Source organism: Salminus brasiliensis, chromosome 10 (assembly GCF_030463535.1).
Source record: "Salminus brasiliensis chromosome 10, fSalBra1.hap2, whole genome shotgun sequence".
NCBI classification, from domain to species: domain Eukaryota; kingdom Metazoa; phylum Chordata; class Actinopteri; order Characiformes; family Bryconidae; genus Salminus; species Salminus brasiliensis.
In genome coordinates, this window is record NC_132887.1 from 5,676,081 (window position 1) to 5,690,178 (window position 14,098).

Genomic DNA, 14,098 nt, shown 5'->3' on the forward strand with positions numbered 1-14,098 from the left:
TGTGTCCAGCAGGAGGACTATATGTCCACTGAGGGTACAGTGTGTCTAATTGGCTGACTGTGTGTACAGTAGAAGGACTATTTGTCCATTATGAGGAGAGTGTGTCCATCAAGAGGGCTGTGTTCAGCAGGGGGACAATGTGTTCAGTAGGAGGATTATTTGTCCATTATGAGGAGAGTATGTCCATCAAGAAGGCAGAGTTCAACAGGGGGACAGTGTGTTCAGTAGAAGGACTATTTGTCCATCATGAGGAGAGTATGTCCATCAAGAGGGCTGTGTTCAGCAGGGGGACAATGTGTTCAGTAGGAGGATTATTTGTCCATTATGAGGAGAGTATGTCCATCAAGAGGGCTGAGTTCAACAGGGGGACAGGGTGTTCAGTAGGAGGACTATTAGTTTCTCATGAGGCAAGTATGTCCATCAAGAGGGCAGAGTTCAACAGGGGGACAGTGTGTTCAGTAGGAGGACTATTTGTCCATTATGAGGAGAGTATGTCCATCAAGAAGGCAGAGTTCAACAGGGGGACAGTGTGTTCAGTAGAAGGACTATTTGTCCATCATGAGGAGAGTATGTCCATCAAGAGGGCTGTGTTCAGCAGGGGGACAATGTGTTCAGTAGGAGGATTATTTGTCCATTATGAGGAAAGTATGTCCATCAAGAGGGCCGAGTTCAACAGGGGGACAGTGTGTTCAGTAGAAGGACTATTTGTCCATCATGAGGAGAGTATGTCCATCAAGAGGGATGTGTTCAGCAGGAGGATTATTTGTCCATCATTAGATGAGTATGTCCATCAAAAAGGCCATGTTCAGCAGGGGGACTATGTGTACAGTAGGAGGGCTATTTGTCCATTATTAGGCGAATATGTCCATCAAGAGGGCCGTGTTAAGCGGGAGGACAATGTGTTCTGTAGGACTATAGTGTTTTTGAGTAAGAGGGCATACTGGACATTTGGAGGACAGTAATAAATAGGGTTGTTAAGTAGGCCTCTGCTTTACAGGTGTCAAACAAACGTCTTTCCCTCTAGTTTAAGGTCCTGGATGTCAATACAGTGTCATTAACGTCATAAACTTCTAGCACTTACCACCATATAACCAATAATCACTAAACTATTAATTACAGCGCTCATTCCTTATTCACATGTTTTAAAGTCTCAAAGAAAGTGGCCAAGTGTTACCTGCTCTTATATGGACTTTCCTGACCCCTGGTTTCTCTGAGTTTCTGTACGTCTGAGAGCTCTTTACTGGGAGTCTGAGGTCATTTATGTAAGACCAAGCGAGAGAGAGCTATTTCTGAAATCTAAATGACATGTATGATTACATATCTGGAATATACTGTACTTTCTAGCTGGTCTCTAATTTATCACCATGGGTTACTTTTCAAAGACTCAATCATTCCTGATTTAGTACGACCTCGCGGTGGCCATCTGAGCTGTTGGTGAGTCAGTTTAAAGTAGCGCTGTGACATTAAATGAGAGCTGGTTGTGGACAAATGACTTATAAAGAAATGGAATTGCACTTCGAGGAGATGAAGAAGTTAGTTTCCACATCTCAGAACTTTTCAGATATGTTTCAGAAATGTGCTCTAACCCTTTACTATGCAAACCGTTTCAAACATGATCTGAATGTGCTAGTGTGCCTGTTTTTCATTTAAAAATATATGTATGAAGCCAAGATTTATAGATTTTCATCATGATCTTCTACTTTGAACAATAAAGGAGTGCATAGGATGATATGTCAGACTTTTCTTTAATTTAATTCAATTTACATAAAGTGTTTCTGCCATCTAAAATAAGCTGTTAGTGATATGAAATCACTCAGAATTTTTAACAGCAATGACATGGCCCAGGCTGGTTGTAATCGTGGAACTGCAAATCTGGCAGCCTCCATCTAACACATTCGGATATTTGAACCAACACAAGGCTGCTGGTGCACGTGTTTTAATAAGTGAAATACTTTTAAGTCCAGCAAAAGACCTGATTGTACAGTATGGACATGTGGTTTTTTAGCAGATGCTCTTATAAAGAGTAAATTAACAGAATACATAAGCAGTCTAAGCCAAACCGATGCTTGGTGATGCTGCAGAGTCTAAAAACCTAAGAGAAAAGAGCCGTAGCAGAACATGAGCTTTTATTAATTTTCTAAATCAGTGTTAAACAATAAACCCTGGTTGAGCACAGAGGACAGTGAATAGAAATGACTGAAAGGACTTTGCTAACCTAAGTAAGGCCTAAAGTGATGAGTCTTCAGACCATGTCGGGAGCAACTGGGAGACTTAGAGGAGTTCAGGGTACCACAGCTAAAGGGCAAGACTCTAATGCAGTTAGGCTTAGCCTTACTGGCATCATTGGCTCCAGTGATAGGGTTGTATGTCCGGTTGGAAGGCTATACGTTCAGCTGTAGGATTATGTGTTTAACAAGATGACTGTATGTCCAGTAGGAGGACTGCCTGTCCAGCAGGTAAACCAGCAGCAGGACTGTGTGGAGCAGTGCATGTCCAACGGTAGTATTTTCCAGTGCCCAGCAGGGGGACTATATGTTCAGTGGTACGGTATGTCTAATTGGAGGACTGTGTGGACAGTAGGAGGACTATTTGTCCATTGTGAGGAGTGTGTATCCAGTATAAGGGCCATGTCCAGCAGGGGGACTATATGTTCAGGAGTACGGTATGTCTAATTGGAGGACTGTGTGGACAGTAGGAGGACTATTTGTCCATTGTGAGGAGTGTGTATCCAGTAAGAGGGCCATGTCCAACAGAGGGACTGTATGTTCAGGAGTACGGTATGTCTAATTGGAGGACTGTGTGGACAGTAGGAGGACTATTTGTCCATTGTGAGGAGTGTGTATCCAGTAAGAGGGGGTGTGTCCAGTAGGGGGACTGTATGTTCAGGGGTATGGTATGTCTAATTGGAGGACTGTGTGGACAGTAGGAGGACTATTTGTCCATTGTGAGGAGTGTGTATCCAGTATAAGGGCCATGTCCAGCAGGGGGACTATATGTTCAGTGGTACGGTATGTCTAATTGGAGGACTGTGTGGACAGTAGGAGGACTATTTGTCCATTGTGAGGAGTGTGTATCCAGTAAGAGGGGGCGTGTCCAGCAGAGGGACTATATGTTCAGTGGTACGGTATGTCTAATTGGAGGACTGTGTGGACAGTAGGAGGACTATTTGTCCATTGTGAGGAGTGTGTATCCAGTATAAGGGCCATGTCCAGCAGGGGGACTATATGTTCAGGAGTACGGTATGTCTAATTGGAGGACTGTGTGGACAGTAGGAGGACTATTTGTCCATTGTGAGGAGTGTGTATCCAGTAAGAGGGCCATGTCCAACAGAGGGACTGTATGTTCAGGAGTACGGTATGTCTAATTGGAGGACTGTGTGGACAGTAGGAGGACTATTTGTCCATTGTGAGGAGTGTGTATCCAGTAAGAGGGGGTGTGTCCAGTAGGGGGACTGTATGTTCAGGGGTATGGTATGTCTAATTGGAGGACTGTGTGGACAGTAGGAGGACTATTTGTCCATTGTGAGGAGTGTGTATCCAGTAAGAGGGGGCGTGTCCAGCAGAGGGACTATATGTTCAGTGGTACGGTATGTCTAATTGGAGGACTGTGTGGACAGTAGGAGGACAATTTGTCCATTGTGAGGAGTGTGTATCCAGTATAAGGGCCATGTCCAGCAGGGGGACTATATGTTCAGTGGAAAGGTATGTCTAATTGGAGGACTGTGTGGACAGTAGGAGGACTATTTGTCCATTGTGAGGAGTGTGTATCCAGTAAGAGGGGGCGTGTCCAGCAGGGGGACTATATGTTCAGTGGAAAGGTATGTCTAATTGGAGGACTGTGTGGACAGTAGAAGGACTATTTGTCCATTGTGAGGGGTGTGTATCCAGTAAGAGGGCCGTGTCCAGTAGGGGGACTGTATGTTCAGGAGTACGGTATGTCTAATTGGAGGACTGTGTGGACAGTAGGAGGACTATTTGTCCATTGTGATGAGTGTGTATCCAGTAAGAGGGCCGTGTCCAGTAGGGGGACTGTATGTTCAGGGGTACGGTATGTCTAATTGGAGGACTGTGTGGACAGTAGGAGGACTATTTGTCCATTGTGATGAGTGTGTATCCAGTAAGAGGGCTGTGTTTAGCAGGAGGACTATGTGTTCAGTAGGACTACAGCGTTGTTGAGTAAGAGGACATTGTGCAGACTTTGTGTTAAGTAAGGGAACTGCGTGGCCATAAGGAGGACCAGTATAACCAGTAGGTGGATTGCGAGTCCTATAGAAGGACAGTGTGTTTAATAAGAGCACTTTAGAGGCCCTTGTTAATAAAATTACTGGTTTCTAAAAATGAGACTCTACAACTGACCTTGTCACGGTTTTGATGATCCAACTAATTATTTTGGTATTTTGTAAATTTTGGGGAAATCTGAGAAAAATCTGGATGTGTTGAGTTGTGAAAGATAGCATATGGCATTTTAGGTGGTGTGTAATGTGTAACATTGTTAGTCAATAAATTAAACAAATGGATTGAGCCATTTCTAAAATACTGTATATGTATTTATATTGTATTTAAATTAATACATTTAGAAAAAAATATATTATTTATTTATTTATTTATTTATTTATTATAAATTCATATGTCATTACATTTATTCTAATCACACTGAAATTCCAGTTTGTCCAGCTTCAGGAGTGAGTGGTGTGTCGAAACCTCTTTATGAGTAAAAGCCATTTGATTTGATTCACAAATGTATTTTTCAAGAAAGATATTTCCAAACTTGAAATTTGAAAAATAAAGATTATTATTATTATTATGTAGCACAACTGTAAACATTTCAGAGAGAGCTTTTTGTTTTTTCTGTGTTATAATTCAATCATTTTGAATCAAACTTCTGCTTTCTATTACGGACAAGTGTTCTGATTTAATCCACAAAAATCATAAAACCCCTTTTTTGCGTGGATTGCGTGGATTTGGCGTAAGGTCCTAACTCACATTGCAGCAGTAGAAATGCAGTATATGCAGCTTTTTGATGCAGAGATAGAAAGCAAAGGTTTGATTGAGAGTGAAAAGATAAGAATGACATTAATTTTCATGACCGTCGTTCTCAGGCAAGGGACCAGAGACACTGTATGCTGGCCAAAAACTCAATGACAATGAGTGGCATACGGTGCGGGTGATCCGGCGCGGTAAAAGCTACAAGCTCACAGTTGACGATGACGTAGCTAAAGGTACTTCCCTTGGATTTGAATCTGAAAGACAGCTAAAAGAGTTACCCAGTTACATATAGTGTAGTGTCTCAGTGAACTGTATAACTGTATTAATGAATAGCAGTGGAAATCATGTAGAATAGCCATGAAGAACACTACATCTTTAGGATTTAAAGGGTATAGCACTTGGTGTATTGTGGATGGGTGGGATTAAACTTAGCTGTAGGCTAATGAAGTGGACATGTGAATGACTTTAAGAAAAGAGAGGGGGATATCAGCTCTTTAAATAATAATGTAAAGAACCTGTCTATATGAACTGCTTTCCAGTAAAGCCATACATCCAGGCCAAGAGTCAGTAAATAGAGCTTTATCCAACAGGCTTGTCTGAAAGTCCACAATTACCACAGTCTTCCAAACCACAGAAAGTCATCAGGGTTAGAAAGAGCACTTGGCTTCTAAAACAAGTTACATGATGAGGTCTTTACTTGGATTCCACACTTAAATCATCTCAAGGGTTGGGCAATAAAGCTTGGAGTGACTCTGCAACTTTGAAACTGCTTCAGCTTTATCATTAAAGCTGCAGTTTAAAGTCATTTGAAGGAATAGTATAGCTGCCTTTTTCTTCCCTCCCCCCCACGCCCCCCTCCCAACCTGCTGTGGTTGCAGGTCAGATGGTGGGCGACCACACCCGGCTCGAGTTCCACAACATAGAGACGGGCGTGATGACTGAGCGGCGCTTCGTCTCCCACATCCCATCCAGCTTCATCGGCCACCTGCAGAGCCTTAAGTTCAATGGCATGCTCTACATCGACCTGTGCAAGAACGGCGACATCGACTACTGCGAGCTGAACGCGCGTTTCGGGATGCGCTCCATCATCGCCGACCCCGTGACCTTCAAAGCCAAGAGCAGCTACCTGAGCCTGGCCACGCTGCAGGCCTACACATCCATGCACCTTTTCTTCCAGTTCAAAACCACTTCTCCGGACGGCATCATCCTCTTCAACAGCGGCGACGGAAACGACTTCATCGCCGTGGAACTGGTGAAAGGGTAAGGCAGGCAGGCCGAATTTCCAGCCTTGGTCTTGGCGGTCGTGTGTATTTTTGACAGTATGGAGAGACTCTCAGCCACTCCTCTTTTGTCCTTTACAGGTACATACATTATGTGTTTGACCTCGGCAATGGCCCAAACCTCATCAAGGGTAATAGCGACAGAGCTCTGCATGATAACCAGTGGCATAACGTGGTCATCACCAGAGATAACAGCAACCTCCACATACTGAAAATAGACGCCAAGGCCGTGAGTCAGGTTGTCAATGGTGCCAAGAACCTGGACCTAAAAGGTAGGTAGACGCAATCTCTAAAGCAGACATCATCCACTTCAATAGAAACTCCATTTGTGCTTTACCTCACTTTGTACTTCCACTTAACTAACCTTCGAATCTGGGCCTTGAATCCAGTCTCCAAGTCCTGGACTTTGTAATTCTTGGTTGCTAGCTGCTACTGTTTAATTGTTATACCAGACTGTCAGACTGAGGTGGTGAATGAGTTAATCTACGACTGTCTTGCCTGTGATCCTCTCCTGTGTAGGAGATCTCTACATCGCCGGTTTGGGACCCAACATGTACAACAGCCTTCCCAAACTCGTAGCCTCAAGGGAAGGCTTCAAGGGCTGCCTGGCGTCGGTGGACCTAAACGGCCGCCTCCCTGACCTGATAAACGACGCACTGTTCCGCAGTGGACAGATTGAGCGTGGATGTGAAGGTACACCCTCTTACAACTCCAGCTCCAGGAGCCCTTTCTTCCTCATGAATGCTAACAGTAGCTCCACCTCCATCTCATTGAGCCATCACTCCATCCTACTAACCCTGCTTGTCACATCTCTCACCCAACCGGCTGTCTGTTAGACCCAATGGCTGTTGGGCTACTTCACCTCAGTCTTTTATATATATATATATATACTGTATATATAGATCTATATAGGCCACATTGGTCAAACAGTCAGCCAAGCTTACATTTTTACCCAGTAACCAAATGGTGATGTAATGGGATGATCTTTTCATGATCTATTGTTGTATTTTTAAAATAAGATTTACCACTCTGCAGTATTCTAAGGCAAGCTGAAGCTCTGATAGATCTTAAGGTACTTGAGTACTTGGTCCACAGAATGTATGGGTGGCTAACGCTAAGTTAAGAGCATTTAAGTTAAGAGTTTTGATAAACCTTATGAAGCTCTGCAGAAATTTCATGTTTGAGGATTCACCAGATACATGCAAACCTAAATTACACAGTAAAATAAAAAATTTTTTCATTGGTTTAGATACAGTGAGGTCCAAAAGTCTAAGCCAATACATGTAGAACTTTAAAATAAAATAAGCAAGAGCTATGAGTGAAGCTAGAAGTAAAAATAAGATAAAATATTTAACATTCTGCACAATTTTTAGCAAATTTATGACATTACAACAAAGACAAATGTGTTATATTAATGTGTTATAATAACTGACGGACTGCAACGCAATTTTTCACCCTAAGCTGGCTCTATTTCCTGAGTTTTACGGATGCCTTAAAATCAGGCTGACCAATCAGAGCTCCGTTGTCATGGATGCAGACCAGACAAATGAGTATCAGGATGGTGGCAGAAGAGCTCATCCTGTTCATAGCAGAACACATAAGCTTAAATGATGAGCAGAAACATTCTGACTATAGAAATACAGAGGTTAAAGAAAATGGGGAGTAATGGTGAGAACTTTACAGTGACTTTATGGGCATCCTAGGTGTATCCTATGTCCACAAAGAGCTGTGAACTAGAGCTTCCTTCGCTAATAAGCATTTGCGTGGGTCAGACTCAGCATGAGGTTCCACTATGTTAAAATTCACATCCATATTTGTTTGCATGTACTTGGTGAGAATAGACTTTAGGGCGGTTTCTTGGTTCATAAGGTTGTGGGTTCAATACCCATGTCTACTAAAGTGTCACTGTTGAGTCTGTGAGCAGGACCCTTCAACTTTTCTGCTCTGGGAAAGCTGTAGCATGGCTGACCCTGCATTTAGATCTCAGATTTGTGAGGAGAGGGACTGTGCTGTACTGTACATTCATATAACTTTTAACTCAAATTTATGGTAGAAATGAAAGAAAATGGCATAAAAAATATGGAAAAAGATATAAGTATATTAAAAAATAAGTATTTTCACTAGCAGACTCTTGGACCCCACTGTAAGTGACCGAGTTGAATTTTCCACCTGCAGTACATCAACTATATGAACCAAAGCACTGTTAATTAAATAACACTGGTCCTAAAAGCTATTCTATGGACTTTAATTGATAGTCAATAACTAATCATTAATTAACAAAATAATTTGTTGTCTAGAAAATTACACATGTACTGTATCTTACTCTCACATAATCTACTATCCAAAAGGCTTTAATAATGAAATATTGGTTGGTACACTGTATGGACAAAAGTATTGGGACACCTGCTCATTCATTGTTTCTTCCAAAATTGAGGATTTTTAAAAATAAGAGTTGAATTCACTGGATTAACTGTCTATACTGGCCAGGGAAGAAGGCCTACTACTAGATTTTGGAGGAGCATTGCTGTGAGGATTTGATTGCAGCTCACCTCATCCCCAACTCCCAAGCCCAACTCATCCCAAAAGTATCGGATGGTTGGAGCACCAACCACCTTTTCAGAGAACACAGTTGTTCCACTGCTCCACAGCTCTATGCTGGGGGGCTTTATACTCCTCTAGCCCACGCCTGGCATTAGGCATCAGGGTGCCAATTAGGCAGCTCCAAAGAGTCCTATTCTGTTGGCTGTACTTCTCTGGAGGTACTAGACAAGCTGTGCATGTGTCAGCAATGGGTGCAACCTAAAGAAGCTGAATGCATTCGTTAGAAAGGGTGTCCACAAATGCATTTGGACATATAGTGTATACAAATTCTATACTCTGATGGTAGACGGTTGCTGGTTGTTAAAATGAAAGCATCTGTGTGGGACATCGGCCTGGTCAGAAGCCCCACACACAGAGTCAGTATCATATCAGCCCCACCGGTCATTGGAATGTCAAAAAGTCATATCCATTCATTATAAACTGTATGAAATGCCAAACATTTGCATGAGTTTTCCCAGCCTTTATTATTTAATGCATACGAACTGATATACGAAGATCATGTAAGTCATTTTGTTTTCTGTGAATGCTTTCTGTTGTGTTGATCTGCTTTTGTTGACTATTCTCACTTTCCTTTGATATTTTATTGATTTCTTTTTCTTTCTTTCTTTTTTTTTTTTGCTTAGTTTTGCTTTTGTTTTGTTTTTGGACAGAAGTGATTTCTCCATCCGTCATGCAATAAAATTCCCACCACGTCTTCCTCATTTGTCAGGCATTTCAGTGTTGTCCTTTTTGCAGGGCTTTATCCAGAAGCCCTCTCTTTTGTCATGTTTTCGGTGTAATCATTTATTCATTTTTCAATAAAATCTTGTCCCTCAACTTTGTTTTGTCTTTCGTTGTAGCCTTCTGAACTCCAACAGTGTGTGTCCTGGATACAAAATACACAACAGATAGTTAGCATTGTGCTTAAACAGCCTAGCCAGAGGTCAAAACACAGGTTTTTATGCTTAGAATATGAATAAACACGTAGGCATGTGTTTCTTAAAAAGGCCCGCTAATGGTTCACCACACTCTCTGACCTCTGAGCAGGTCTTAACCTGTTAGTTGTTTGGTGCTAGTAAATGTAAATGCTTTATTTTATGTGTGTGTCTGTGTGTGTGTCTTTTTTTTTAATAGTTTAATACTTTTGCATGTCTCAGCCATTGCGATTCCTGAGCACCATCAGCCGCAGAGCTGCGGTGCCGCACAAATGGCGCCTGTTACCGCAGGATGGCGAGCAGTCATGGTGCTCTAGGCCAAGCTAGCGTCTTATCCTCTGCTCCAGTGTTTTCTTGTATCCACATGTACTTAAATTGTTGTGATATTTCCATCGAAAGGAAGGCCCTGCTAACGGCTTATCCGAACTAGCCCTGCCATCTGTTGCTCAGTTGCTTTTCACACATGACGTGCGCCTTTTGTGTGTGTCTTACATTTATCTCTCCTGCACAGCGTCGAAAAGCGAACGTGAGTAGGCATTTCTCTTCAGTGAGAGCATGAGAGAACATGTATGTGCACAATATAAAGGCTGAGGCCTCAAGAATGGCTCCGTTTTGACTGATCTTGGCTGATTGGTATTGCGGTGAATGCGCGCCATGTTGTAATGGGGCTTTTCATTCACTAGATGGCAATGATGCGCCACAGCTTAGGAAGGAGGGAGCTCAGGTTTAGTGGCGTTTAATGCTAACAGCTTTTCGCTGCAAAAAGATTTCTTTTGGGCAAATGAAAGCATCTTATTTCTGGTTTGAATATTGAATATTTCTCATTAGGAGAGAAGTGCAGAGATGGCAAATGCAGGTCCGGAAAGTAAAAATCCACCCCAGGATTGGTTTTCAACTGACTGGGTGGCTCTGCCACAGCTGGGATTCTACTTTCTGGACCTGGATTTGGCATCTTTTAGAGGTTGTTGTAGTAAGAATATTAACATTTTTTCTGGGCACTTTTTTAAATCAGTTGCATTTAGTAAAAGTGTGGTAATTTGTTTAAGAATACATTACTTAAATTGTAATATTTATTTATTACAATTGATTGATTGATTTATATAAAGATGGTCAATAAAATAGCACATTTTGACTAAATGAAATGACTTAAAAAGTAAAAATGTCTAGAAATAACTTTAGATTTAAGATGGTTTCGCTTGCAAATAAGCCCTTTTTGCAGTCTAGGCCTAACAGGAAACAGAAAGGCAGCTTCATTTCTCTCTTAATTATTTAAAACAAAAACATTGAATGTCCTTTAGATAATAAAAGTCCCATATCCATGTCATCTATAATCACCAAATCACCAAAAAAAGAGAAAAAGTAATGCAATTTCAATGCTTGCTTGAGCAACCGTAAAGACTTTTTTTTCATATACATGTATATATACATATGCACAAAATTGAAACTGCTTAGTTTGCAGGTCTACACAGAATTAAAGCAGTAAAGTCTGTGGATTGGACACTACAAGCTGAGAAATGAAAGTTTTTTCAAAGATTTGCTCAGTGGTTGCATATATACAAGAGCTTTTATTTTGAAACTAAGCTTAATTATGCACCTAATCCATGCTAACTCATATGGGCTAATGCGGTAATGCTCAATCCTGCTCCTGGAGTGCCGCTGCCACTGCTCTGCACAGTTGTCCTGCTCTCAACACACCAGATCCAACTACTGGACAGTGGACCAAATGCCCTTTCAGAGGTCCACTGGCTGTGTTGGAGCAGGGGAAGCACTTGCAGCCGTGTGCTTGCCTTAGTTGACTAACCCACCATGGCTTGATTGACACACAGCTTTTACTGTGCCAATGGTCACCAGCCCTTGTCCTAGAGTACCTTCAGTACCTACAGTACCTTCCTGCAGGTTCCACCTCCAACTCCAACTCCAAGTCAGTCTCATTCAGCTAGTCCTAATTCTGAAGGCTGTGGTGGGGCGAATTAGGGTTGGAGCTGAAGTCTGTAGGAAGGTCCTGCACATCTACAAGAGCAGGGTTGATGACCGGCAGGGTTACTCCAGGGTTAGGACTGAGAATCGCTGGTCTAATGCATTTCTGCCTAATATAAGACATTCACCAGTGCTCTGCATTTTGTGTTCTTCAACATCAGTAGACATGTAGGACACCGTGTGGCTCCTCTATCTGTGCGAGGGGCTTCATACGGTCTCCTTCCAGCCATGTAGTATCAGCTCATTGTTACTGTTATTGTTCTTCTGATTTCTAATCCATAGTAGAGTAGATTTCTTGTGCAAACCCTTCCTAAGAATGGTAGTGCATGCCTGTTAGTAAAGCGGTCGCTTTATTAACGAAAGTCATTGACCACCTACTAACCTGTTCGATTGTTTTTTCGCTTTCCTGTTTCTTTTGCTAACAAAGTTGGTTTCATCAAAGCAGACCTACAAGGTAGAAGGTTCAATTCCATTCTGAGCTCGGCTGAAAGCTGCTCTGTGTAATGTCTCGTGTCAGTTTGGTTCTTTTTCTTCTTATTTTTTGGATTAATTTTTCTCTAACACCTAACATAAAGAGGGCCCTACTCACTTCACTATTACAATGTCTTGGTATAAAATGGTTCACTTCTTTCAAAGTCTTTCAGCCAAACTGGAGGCTGGAGCAGGATAGAGGGAGTGCGCGAAGCCATGGTGGCAATACGAGAGCTCGCATAAATAAAACATTAGCCGTCCCGTATAATTATGCCTCCTGATCTTGTTTTGCTGTATCTTGTCTTGTTCTCGTTTTATGCTAATGACGCTCAACTGAGAGTAGCTGCTCCAGACTGTCCCGGCTGGCGCTGGAAAATCCATTAAATATCGCACCATGGGTCGCTCCTCGGCCGCTTTCAGTGGGAAAGAGGGGCCATCTGATTGGGAATATGATTAGCAAACTAATTAAAAGGACAGTTGTGTCGATTCAGCTCGAAAATGCCAGCCCACTTGGACTTTAATCAAAATTCAAAGAGCGTCCCGCGTCTCCACGCACTTTTAGCCCGAGCCCGTGCGATATTGACAGGCTCAATTAAAGTGGAGATTGTACAAAAGTGCATTCGCAGAAAGAAAAACAAGAGAGCGCGGGGTAAACAAAACAACTTTCCAAGCAAACAGGAGAATAAGCCTTCGGCTGAGGCGTTCTGCCTGAAATGGAGCAGGCCCTTCTGATAATGAGATATTTGACCTTAAGAATTTGGAGATTTTTTGTTATTTCTTTTTTTTTTCTGTCAAAAAGTCAAGTGGAAAGCATTGCTTAACATCCTTCCCCCCGCCACCCCCCACCCTGTCACTGAGGGCTGGTCCCTAACGGATCGCTCTTTGCATATATTCAGTATAGCTCGTGATTAGCGCCATAACAGGTTATCATTCGTTGTGATACAGCAGCTTTGATACAGTTTTCGATACAGCAAAAATTAGGAGTGCCTCAAAATGTGCCTTATGTAAATAATCTTAATGTTCTAGAGTTTGGTTATGATTAGGACAGTCAGCTTCACTACAGTAGCGTATTATACAAGAATTAGCTAGTTGTGACTTTGGAGGAAGGACGGTCTGCTCCGCTGCAGGCGTATTGTTCTATGTTGTTTTACTCTTCTGTATTAAAGTCGGGTGAATTGCTGTAATGTGGGACACCACCTAACATGGGACACCTAAGCTCTATTTGACGAAGGTTTTTAAGGCAATAAAACTATGGGTTAAGTTCTGATAGCATTGGATAAAAAATCACATGACTTCTAAAATGTCCAATCACGGATTGGATTACGTTTCTCCACCCTAAATCAATTAGCTTTCCTCTGAAGGCGTTGGCTGCCTTGTGATGCTGCACTGGCCTGACCTGAGAAGTCTTCTCTTATTAAATTAATTAAAGCAACATTATGAAACATTTTTTTTACCTTAAAATAGCAGCTTCAAAACCGTTATGATGCTCCACTGACTTGTCATTGCTACTTGTTGCTCAGCACACTGCTAACCGCAGTATTTAACGCAGAAGCAGTGGGTGGGATACTGCTCACAAGAAGGAGTCATACTTCCATGAAATATAGTAATATTACTGTACCACATCAGTCCACATGCTTCTTTCACTTTCAGTGACAGTTCTGCATCTTTCAGCTGTAGCTTGTCCAGAAAAACGTTTCTTTTAGTGGTGGCTCAAAACGCAAATTACACTTCCTGACTGTAGAGGGAGCCTACGATAAAAAAATGCCAGTTTTCCATAGTGTTGCTTTAAGGTGATTTAGGCCTTTTAGGACTACTGCAGAGTATCTGCCATCTTCTGGTTTATTTAGGACACGTCCTGAGGAGAGTGGTA

At 42.1% G+C, this 14,098-nt stretch overlaps 1 protein-coding gene across 14 annotated transcripts in view; it reads left to right on the forward strand.

Annotated features, from left to right (window-relative positions):
- The window catches only part of nrxn3a (neurexin 3a), a 472,173-nt gene that overhangs the window by 176,248 nt on the left and 281,827 nt on the right, over positions 1-14,098 (forward strand). For 8 of the 14 annotated variants that reach the window (XR_011980513.1, XR_011980514.1, XM_072689054.1 and 5 more), the window contains 6 exons: positions 5,099-5,218; positions 5,864-6,245; positions 6,347-6,537; positions 6,785-6,958; positions 10,292-10,306; positions 12,185-12,211. Coding sequence is in view for 11 of the 14 variants with exons in the window: in XM_072689054.1 (XP_072545155.1) it covers positions 5,099-5,218; positions 5,864-6,245; positions 6,347-6,537; positions 6,785-6,958; positions 10,292-10,306; positions 12,185-12,211 (909 nt within the window). In the remaining 3 variants the exon portion in view is untranslated. The remainder of the gene's footprint in view (positions 1-5,098; positions 5,219-5,863; positions 6,246-6,346; positions 6,538-6,784; positions 6,959-10,291; positions 10,307-12,184; positions 12,212-14,098) is intronic. The other 6 variants (XM_072689052.1, XM_072689059.1, XM_072689053.1 and 3 more) reach the window with 3 other exon arrangements.